This window comes from Nyctereutes procyonoides, unplaced genomic scaffold, assembly GCF_905146905.1.
Source record: "Nyctereutes procyonoides isolate TBG_1078 unplaced genomic scaffold, NYPRO_anot_genome, whole genome shotgun sequence".
Classification (NCBI taxonomy): Eukaryota; Metazoa; Chordata; class Mammalia; order Carnivora; family Canidae; genus Nyctereutes; species Nyctereutes procyonoides.
In genome coordinates, this window is record NW_026575131.1 from 50,063,738 (window position 1) to 50,073,884 (window position 10,147).

The 10,147-nt window shown below is 53.5% G+C and overlaps 1 protein-coding gene across 2 annotated transcripts; it reads left to right on the forward strand.

The window, feature by feature from the left end:
- The first annotated feature begins 515 nt into the window (after nucleotides 1-515).
- RAB3D (RAB3D, member RAS oncogene family) lies at nucleotides 516-9,910 on the forward strand. 2 transcript variants are annotated; one of them, XM_055344768.1, is made up of 5 exons: nucleotides 516-644; nucleotides 2,071-2,340; nucleotides 3,063-3,181; nucleotides 3,269-3,393; nucleotides 6,995-9,910. In XM_055344768.1, the coding sequence occupies exons 2-5, from the start codon at nucleotides 2,113-2,115 to the stop codon at nucleotides 7,180-7,182; spliced, it is 660 nt and encodes a 219-aa protein (XP_055200743.1). In that variant the 5' UTR covers nucleotides 516-644; nucleotides 2,071-2,112; the 3' UTR covers nucleotides 7,183-9,910. The 2 variants fall into 2 exon arrangements, with proteins under 2 accessions (XP_055200743.1, XP_055200742.1); XM_055344767.1 differs by having other exon boundaries at nucleotides 517-697.
- Nucleotides 9,911-10,147: the final 237 nt, after the last annotated feature.

Below are 10,147 nucleotides of genomic sequence, written 5' to 3' on the forward strand. Positions count from 1 at the left end.
CTGTGAGGTAGCAATTTTTTTTTAAAGATTTTATTTATCCATAAGAGTACATAGAGAGGCAGAAAAACAGGCAGAGGGAGGTGCAGGCTCCCCGCAGGGAACCCGATGGGAAGCTCGAGGACCCTGGGATCACCACCCAAGCGGAAGGCAGACGCTCAGCCACTGAGCCACCCGGGTGCCCCGGTAGGGATTCTTCTTATGCACCACTGGACGCCCGGGGGCACCAGGCTCCCCGGGAGGTTAAGTAACACGTCCAAAGTTAAACCGAGTTAGGAAGTGGTGGAGCTGGGATTCGAACCTGACTCCAGAATCCGCTCCCTTAACTTCCGTGCAGAGTAGGAGCTCTACGTACCGTTAGGAAAGACGAAGTTTATCGTCGTGGGGCGGGCCCGAGGCCGCCCCAGCGCGGGGCGCTTCCAGTCCCTCCCCCAAGCTCCCGCAAGCCCCGCCCCGGACTCGGCCCCGCCCCGCCCCTCCGGGGAGCGGCTCCTCCTCCCCCGCCTGGGCGGAGCGGGCGCGGGATCCGGGTGGCTGCGGGCAGCGGCGGTGGCGGCGGCGGCGGCTGCGGGGTCGGCGTCGCGCCTGGGGCCAGGCCGCAGCGAGTTCGCAGCAGGAGCGCCCGCGGGCAGCGCCCCCCACGCGAGGTGACCCCTTCGGAGGGACCGCACCCCCGCCCCGCGCCTCCGCGTCCCCGCAGGTCTGGGGGGCCGGGGGCTAGCGGGAGGGCCCGGGGAGCGGGGAACAAAGGCGGGCGGAGGGGGAACGCCTCTTCCCTCGCCCCCACCCAGCTGGGCTCCTTGGGGAGCGTTAATGGGGCGCGGGCGGGGCCGAGAGCCCAGCTGGGAACAGGAGATGGGACCATATGGTGATGGGAGGAAGCTCCTGAGCCCCCCTGCACCGGCGGGGGCGCCCCAAATTCAGCAGGGAGATAGGGCCGAGGCCCCCGAGGACCCTTCTCTAGTGCCAGGTGTGAGGGAGGATGGGCAGATGGTCGGCAAGAGGTGGGACCGGCTGACAGGTGGGCTCGGGCTGGGGCTGGGGGTGGGGTAAGGGCCCCAGCCTGGCAGCCCTGCCCAACATGGGGAAAGGTTTCCTGCCTCTTGTCTTCCCCTCCTCTGAACTCGTTCTCCCGGAACACCGGGTGGGGCCCAGGGCTGGGCAGGAAAGCGGGCTGGTTCGGTCCTCTTTTAAAATGGAAAAAAGCCCCACAGGCAGTTGAGAAATAGCTTTGCTCAGGGTTCCTCTGCCAGCCAGTGTGCCCTTCATTCACCCAGGCCTCCTGGAGCCTCTCTGTGCAGCTCAAGGAGAAGCCATAGACGGCTGGGGAAACTGAGGCCTAGGGAGAGAATGAGGGCTGAGGGGGTGTCCCAGACCCAGATAAAGCAGCCTAGCCTTGGGGACAGATTGCCAAGAAAGGAAGAATCAGGAAATAGAGGGGTATGGTGGTGGTGGGGTGGGGGTGGGGGGTTCTTATTAGGTGGCTTCCTTAGAGTCGAGGACTGTCATTGCAGCCTCTGTGGGCTGGGGCTGGGGTGAGTCAGCCCTGCCCGGAGGGAGACAGGCCCACCCTTTTGACAAACAGAAGGTGGCAGGACCCATCTGGGGGTAGAGCTGGGCTTTAAACCTGGGTTGTATCCAATGAAACCCCCGTGGAGGCCAGGGATGGGGTTAAACTCAGCATAGAGGTGGGGGGGGGTGGTCAGGGCAGGTGTCCTTGCCAAAGTCAACAGCCAGGCCCTGAGGGGGGGCTCTATCCAGCTGGCAGGCCCTCCTCCCCCCAGCTCATACCTGGGCCCAGCCAGCTGCTCATTCCTGGGCAAAGTCCACACCTGCACCTTCTGCAGGGTCTGGTTCCTCGGTGGCCAGAGGAGGCACTGCATGTGTCTCCCCTCCGCAACCTGGGCCCTTGCATTTGATAAGCAGCCCCATTTTCCAGAAGAGGATACAGAGGGCCAGAGAGAGCAAGTGATGCATCTGAGGCCGCTTGGCCTCCTAGTGGCAGAAGCAGGATTTGAACCCGGGTCTGGTCCGATACACTGGAGCCATTCCTGGTGGTTTATTTTTCTGCAGGGCGACAGCCCCTCCCCGCGCCCCAGGAGGCTCTCTGCCAAGATGGCATCAGCTGGAGACCCCCCCACGGGCCCGCGGGATGCAGCAGACCAGAACTTCGACTACATGTTTAAGCTGCTGCTCATCGGCAACAGCAGCGTGGGCAAGACGTCCTTCCTGTTCCGCTACGCGGATGACTCCTTCACACCTGCCTTTGTCAGCACTGTGGGCATCGACTTCAAGGTCAAGACGGTCTATCGCCATGACAAGAGGATCAAGCTGCAGATCTGGGTGGGCCAGGCGGCTATGGTGGACCTGTGGCAAGGGAGAGGAGCCCTGGAGGGGCTGGGGTTCCTCCAAGGAAGTCCATGATAGGGTGTCGGGCTGTGGGGAGGGGCCTCAGGTGAGGGAGAGTAGCCCAAAGACAGGGTGGGGGCTTGGGGTAGATGTGTAGAGTAGGGGGGATTATCTATGAGGTGACTTCATCAGGATGAGGATATGCCCTGCCTTGTGGGGTCTGAGGGGCAGACAGTGCTAACCCAAGGCGGGTTAGAAGTCCTGGTGACCAGTGGGGAAGAGGTTGGGGTACCATCGCAGGATCCCCTACTGGGCCTCTGTGCTCCTCAGAGGCATGCTCTTGCTCCCAACAAGGGTGCTAATAATGATTCTCATGGTATTGAGCACCAGAGTGTCTGCATCAGGATGGTGCTCTCTGACCCAGGTGGCTCTTGTATGTGGTCACTAAGTTTGTTCTTGGAGGTGAGGTCAGAGGGGCTTACGAGTCTGTGAGAGGCCGCTGACCCCTCAGACTGGGAAAGCCGTGCCTCCCATCAGACTGGGGCTGTGAGGGCCAGCCCATATTTCTCCCATCAGACAGAGATTGTACAGGCAGGGCCATGTCTCACCCATCAGACTGGGGCTATGAGCACAAGGTGGTGACCCGCTTAGGGCCCTGCAGGGGTTGGCTGGGGAACAGGGTAGCTTCTAGTGGCCTGACCCTGCTGTGTGCCTAGGACACGGCGGGCCAGGAGCGCTACCGTACAATCACCACCGCCTACTACCGCGGAGCCATGGGCTTCCTGCTGATGTATGATGTTGCCAACCAGGAATCCTTCGCCGCCGTGCAGGACTGGTGAGTGCTTGCTGACCATGGACACCTGACCTTCCCCCTCCTCCCCTGATTCTTAATTTCTAGCCTAATGGCCCTCAAACTCCACAGGGCCACACAGATCAAGACCTACTCATGGGACAACGCTCAGGTAATCCTCGTGGGGAACAAGTGTGACCTGGAAGATGAGCGTGTCGTGCCTACCGAGGATGGCCGGAGGCTCGCTGATGACCTTGGTTAGTGCCCAGCCTGGACCCCAGGCCCTGGACCTCCCAGAACCACACCCTTAATCCCCACCCTTGGGTCCCAGGTCCAACCACAGTCATCAACCCTCTGCCCTTTGAGGATCCGCTCAGAAAAATACCCACAGGTATGCCACGTTCTGCATTTAATCTCGGAGAATTCAGGGACAGATACTCCCCACCTTCCCATCGCTCTGGGAACCCAGACTTGGCAAAAACATTTCTGGAAATTTATCCTCCAAACATCCCACCCACATGGGAAGTGGGGAGTACAGCAAATCACGGCACTGTTGGCAACCTCCTAAACGTCTTGCCGTGGGGAAAGCAGCTACTCATAAAGCACAGTCACACAGTAGAATACTACACAGCTGTGCAAAGGGATGAACACGTTCTTTGTGTCCTGCTATGGCAAGATCTCTGGGATGTCGGGTTAAGTGGAAAAAGCAAAGTGCAAAAACGTGGGTTTGGCTGCTTCCTCTAGTCCGCGGCTCAGCAGATGTTTTCTCAAAGGGCCAGACAGGAAATAGCTACAGTCTTAGGGTCTTTGTCCCAACACTCAACTCTGCCTGAAAGGGGCCAGAGAGCATATGTGGCTGTCTGTCAGAAAAACTCAGTTTACAAAATTAGGTGAGGGGCCAGATCTAGTCCGTGACTCGAAGTTTGCTGGCCCCTGCAGGAGTGTGTAAAAATGTATGCGAATAAGAATATATACTTAGGTTTGCCCAAAGAAACTCCAGAAGGACACAGAAGGATCTAGTAACAGTGATGACATCTGTGTGTCTGAGAACTGGGGACCAGGGCACTGGGATGTGAGGAGGAATTTTCAGTCTACCTTTTTGAATCAGGTAAATGGAAATTTAGGCTAAAAGGAAATCTTTTTTTTTTTTTAATTTAAAATTTTATTTATTTGAGAGAAAGTGTGTGTGTGTGTGTGTGTGTGTGTGTGTGTGTGTGTGTGTGTTATGCACACAAGTTGGGGTAGGGGCAGAGGGAGAGGCAGAAGCAGACTCCCTGCTGAACGGGGAGCCTGAGGACACAGGGCTCAATCCCAGAACCCTGGGATCATGACCTGAGCTGAAGGCAGATGCTTAACCCACTGAGCTACCCAGGTACCCCTAGGCTAAAAGGAAATCTTGCCTGGAATATTCTAGGATTCTAAGCTCTCCACAAGACTTTCCTTGCAGGAGGCAGTATAACCATCACCATAGGGGAGGGTGGGTTAAGGACCCAGCCTCAGGTGCTAGAGTCCCATCCTATAACCCAGTAGCTATGTGACCTTGAGGACATCACCTCCCCTCTCTGTGCTTCCATTTCTCCATCTGGAAAACAGTGAAAACCATGTCTCCTTCAGAGTGCTATTAGATGAAATAAGGGACTCCTGGGTGGCTCAGTGGTTGAGCGTCTGCCTTCGGCTCAGGGCATGATCCTAGGTGCAGGGATCAAGTCCCACATCAGGCTCCATGCAGGGAGCCTGCTTCTCCCTCTGCCTGTCTCTTTCTCTGCGTGTCTCTCATGAATAAATAAATAAAATATTTTGCAAGGGACGCCTGGGTAGCTCAGCAGTTAAGCATCTGCCTTCCGTCCAGGGCATGATCCTGGAGACTCAGGATCGAGTCCCATATCGGGCTCCCTGCATGGAACTTGCTTCTTCCTCTGCCTGGGTCTATGCCTCTCTCTCTGTGTCTCTCATGAATAAATAAATAAAATCTTGAAAAAAACCATGAAAAGCGAAACACCAAAACACCAATGGCAATTGCTTCTGGATGATGAGGTTACAAATAGCTTTTATATCTGTCTTGATATTTTTCAGTGGTTTCTAACTTTAGTGAATTTCTCCACTGAATATTTATAATCAGGACAAAAAAAAGTTTTAAAAAAAGAACTCGGATGCTTTGAGGCAGAGCCGCACACAGATAAGGAAATGCCAGTCTTGCCTGGGAAGGCAGTGGGGGTGACATTGATGATCAGGAAGCTTGGAGTAAGAGATCTGAGTTCATGGCCTGCCTCTGTCATTCAGTCAATCATTCATTCATTCAGTTAGTAGTTTCTGACACCTGCTCTATGCCACACCAAACAAGTCAGACAGCAATCTGCCCTCCCAGAGCTGGCATTCTAATAGCAGAGACCAATAGGAAATGGATAAATACACACATAATTATTTGATTGTAATTACATTTTTATAGGACAGCATGACTAGTGCTGGGATAGAACCGTTTACCCTGTGCTGTTTGTAGTATAGGGGGTGTTTGTCTGAATTTCTGGCCCGATTTCTGGCAGGTGTGGTGGATATGGACATATTGGGGACCATTCGGGGGTAGCTCCCTGTAGGCCGAGCCTGAGCCAATCTTTTAGGGGTGCGGGAAAGATTGTCATGTACACCCACCCTTATTTTTAGGTCGGCAGCCCACTTTTTATAGCTGAGGAACCATGGGCAAGTCCTCAAATCCTTTATACTACCTTCCATCTTTGGGAGAAGAAGCTTTTTTAAATTAAAAAAGTTTCAAAAATTATTTTATTTTATTTTTCTTATTTATTTATTGATTGATTGATTGATTTAGATTGATTTAGATTTTTATTTACTTATTCATGAGAGACACAGAGAGAGAGGCAGAGACACAGGCAGAGGGAGAAGGAGGCCACATGCAGGAAGCCCAATGTGGGACTTGATCCCAGGTCTCCAGGATCACGCCCTGAGCCAAAGGCAGGCGTGAAACCACTGAACCACCCCGGCTGCCCTATTTTATTTTTCTTTTTGGGGGGGGGGGCGGCAGAGGGAGAAGGAGAAAAAGACTGTCAAGCAGGCTCCATGCCCAGCATGGAGCTCCACCTGGAGCTTAATCCCAAGACCCTGAGATCATGACCTGAGTCGAAATCAAGAGTCGGATTCTTAACTGTCTGAGCCACCCAGGTTCCCTGGGACAAGCTTTTTTGTTTAAATGAGAGACAAGTTAGGAGTGTTTGGGTGTCTGCTACTGCTTATTATTTATTACTATCATTATTACCACCTCTAGTACTTTCTGTAGGTCAAGACTGTGGGCATCACATATGCCCCATGGATGCTGGGAAGCCTTGCCGTTCGTTACATGCCTGCCAGGCACCAGAACATCACTAGCTGGACCCTTGCAGCCACTGCTCTGTGAGAAAGAGATTCTTGGAATAGTCCAAACTGGGACTGCTACCACAGACTTTTTTTAAAATTATTTTTTTATTTATTTTATTTTTAAGATTTTATTTATTTATTCATGATAGAGAGAGAGAGAGAGGCAGAGACACAGGCAGAGGGAGAAGCAGGCTCCATGCCGGGAGCCCGTCGCAGGACTCGATCCCAGGACTCCAGGATCGTACCCTGGGCCAAAGGCAGGCGCCAAACCGCTGAGCCACCCAGGGATCCCCTACCACAGATTTTTATTGGCATCAGCGTCATTCCCTTTTTACAGATGAGCCAACTGAGGCTTCAAGAGACTGAGGTTCTCAGCCAATGTCTCACAACCTCATGAAAGGCAAACCTGGGCTTAGAAACCAGGTTTGGATGATGCACAGCCCAGACCCTACCCCTGGGGGGTCTCACTGGTGTTCCCACCTTGTGTCCCTCCAGGTTTTGAGTTCTTTGAGGCCAGCGCCAAGGAGAACATCAACGTGAAGCAGGTCTTTGAGCGCCTGGTGGACGTCATCTGCGAGAAGATGAACGAGTCCCTTGAACCCAGCTCCAGCCCGGGGAGCAATGGGAAGGGCCCAGCCTTGGGGGACACCCCACCCCCCGAGCCCAGCAGCTGCAGCTGCTAGAGGTGGTCCCCAACCCCTGCCCACCCCTTCTGGCCTTGGCAGGGACTGTGACAGAGGCATGAGCCACAAGGGCTGTTTCCAAGCTCAGGGCACCCCCTTCCCTCCGGTCAGCTGCCCCGACTCCCGCATGGTCTCCAGCTTGCCCAGGCAGACTTCTCACAAGCTCCAGACCCTGGGGATCCTGCACTGCAGGCAGAGTCTGGGGATGTTGACATGCACGAGCTTGCTGCTTTTCAGGAATTTGAATGGAGGGAACATGGGCAGCATGTCCCACCCCGCCTGGTGGAGGGGTGTCCACAGTGCCTTCGGGGTTGAAACTGTTGTCCTCGTCCATTCTGTTTGGGCATTGCCTGGCGTTCACGAGCTGGTCAAAGATGGTTCGTTTTCTTCGTCCTGCGGTGTGGGTCCTCAGAGTTCATCCCTGGGGATGTGGAAGGCAACTCCTTTCTCAGGGTTCCCTGGTGTGGTCCCAGGCCCACCCGTGAACCTCCTCAGACCTCAAGCTTCCAAGGCGGGAAGGTGATTATAGCCCTTGCAGAATCTTTCCTCCTGGCCTGCAGATCCCCTGCCTGTGAAAGCAGTATTAAAGCAGCTTTTCCCATTGTCAAGGGACAGGAAGTCAGAGACCTGACCCCCGCCCCTCCGCCAGCTTCAGGGACCCCAGAAGTGCCTTCAGAGCCTCCCCAGTGTTCCACATCACCCACACCCCTGCCACTGTTTTGGCTTATCCACTGCATCTCTGATCCCTGGATTGAGTTCTGGAACTATGGTCCGCATCAGGCTGGGCAGAGAACATTGCAACTCTTGGCATTCCCGCTGGGGTCTTTTTGGTAGGAGTTAACCCCAGAGCCAGGAGCCCGGGCCCTCCCACCCGTACCTGCCTCTCTCAGGCCCCATTTAGCTGGTGATGTTTTAAGCAAGATCTTTCCACATCTTATATCCTGCTAGAAAAGGAAATTGAGCAATATTCCAGTCTCCTGCTCTTGCTGGCGACTTGCCTCTAGAAGGACTGGGCTCCTCCCATTCAAGAGCCCTTGAAGACCCAGAGTCCCGTTTCCTGAGCCAAGTCACTGGTGAGGCCCAGGGAGGTGATGTCTCCTCCTAATAGAGGAGTCACTCTCAGGGAGGCTTTAGGGTTGGGCTGAAGGGGCAAGAAAGCAGAATTGGGTAATTGCTGTTGCCCCATGCCTTTCACTGACACAGCCTGGGAGTGGCAGGCTGATGGGGATACACCGGGACTCAGTCCCCGGTTGACGCACCATCTGGGAGCCCACAAGGCTGCGGTGCCCAGCTGGCAGGGGCTCCTACTGGGAGGTTATGTGCAGTTTGGGGAGCTCCGTCTTGATCTCCACCCCCCACCGCAGCTCAGTGCCCTTCCTGCCCACCAAAGTCCAAACTCCAGTGGCATGGGGCACCTGTTTCTGCCCCACAACACCAACTAACATCCCATAACATGACAAACACGGGGAACATGGTCTAAACAGATGGTTTGTGCTCCACTCCCAGCCCCTGCCACCAAAATGACTTGCTATAGCCTTAAAGAGCTCAGCCTCCTCCTTCTGAAGGGAGGAAGACCTGGTCCAAGTTTTATTTCACTTTTACCATTATAGAAGCTCTAGATTGGATTCTTTTCTAGACAGGCCCCATTCACCCCTTACCAAGGGCTGCCCTTGGAGCTTCAAAGGGAACGTATCTTTGCAAGCCAACAAATCATGTGACTGCTCAAATGGACAACTTTCTGGGAACACAATGAGTTTGAGGGAATGTTTGGGGCAGGAGTCAAAAATGTTAGTTGCTTTAACATAAAAGATTAAAGCAGCCATTAAGAAAAACAAAAACAAGTCTGTTAAGATGTACCGTGGGCCATCAAGATTCTGTTGGCCAGTCCATTTTTCTTAAACTGCTTGCTAGGAAAAAAAAAAAAAAAAGATGGACCAAAGTGCCCTTACCTAAGGGACAAGCCAACCTGTCATAGCCCACCTGATAAAAAACAGCTTTGGCTGTGTCTTGTGCCTGACATGAAGTGAGCCTTGTGTCTACACGTGATTTTTGAACACTTGAGCTTTAAGTAGCAACTGAGACAGCTAGCTGCCTCTGGGTTTTCTCAAAATTAGGAATAATGTAGGAGAGGGTTTTTTTGGGTTTCTTCTAAAAATAATGCAGGTTTTTATTGTATAATTTTGGGTGGGAGGCTTCACTCACGATGGAACCCAAACCAATGTCCTGGAAGATCATGGGGGTGGGGGAGGGATGGCAGGTCTGAGGGATGGAGATATGTTGAATTTACAAACAGCAATGAAGCCAAAGCCTGGGGGTGGGGGTGAGATTTCTCAACTCCTGGGAGACTGGGGTCTGGAGAGGTGGCCTGAGGCTGGGTCCTGAATTCTTACCATTTGCTTTAAGCAGCTGGTCTTTCCACTGCCATGATTGAGATTTAGGGTTCTGCTTTTTCCTTTTCTTCTTTGGCTTCCCCAGGGTCCATGTTCTTTTGTTTTTCTCCTACTCCACTCCAAAAGGCAAGTAAGGGGTGAAATTTGGTCTCAGTGTTGAAGGGCTAATTCCACGAACCGGCTTCTCCCCTATGATCCCAAAACACTACGGAGTGAGCTTCTCGATTTGGTCATTTATATACTGGATGCGGTTCTCCTGTGTAAGCGATTCTTTGATGTCCACTCAGAAAGACGAGCACTTTTATCCACAAGAGAAAATAAAAGCCATTATGCCCAGATGCTGGTAGTTTTGTTTTTTTTTTTTCCATTTGTGAAATGTGGTTTCCAGGAAGAGGGCGGTTGATTCACAGCCAAGTAGATGGCTGGTCGAGGGCCATGCGTAATGCAGCAGAATCTGGATCAGGCCAGGGAGGCTCAGGTCTGGGGCTGCCTCTAACCAGGTCTCATGCCAACCAACCTTGGCCCTGGAAAGTTTGCTGTGTGGTAGGGAGGGTGACATTGCCCCAACTAGTCCT

Coding starts and splice junctions, on each gene's coding strand:
- RAB3D (XM_055344768.1), top strand. CDS start 2,113: ATGGCATCAGCTGGAGACCCCCCCACGGGCCCGCGGGATGCAGCAGAC. Junction 3,182..3,268: donor TTCGCCGCCGTGCAGGACTG/GTGAGTGCTTGC, acceptor CAAACTCCACAG/GGCCACACAGATCAAGACCT. Junction 3,394..6,994: donor GAGGCTCGCTGATGACCTTG/GTTAGTGCCCAG, acceptor GTGTCCCTCCAG/GTTTTGAGTTCTTTGAGGCC.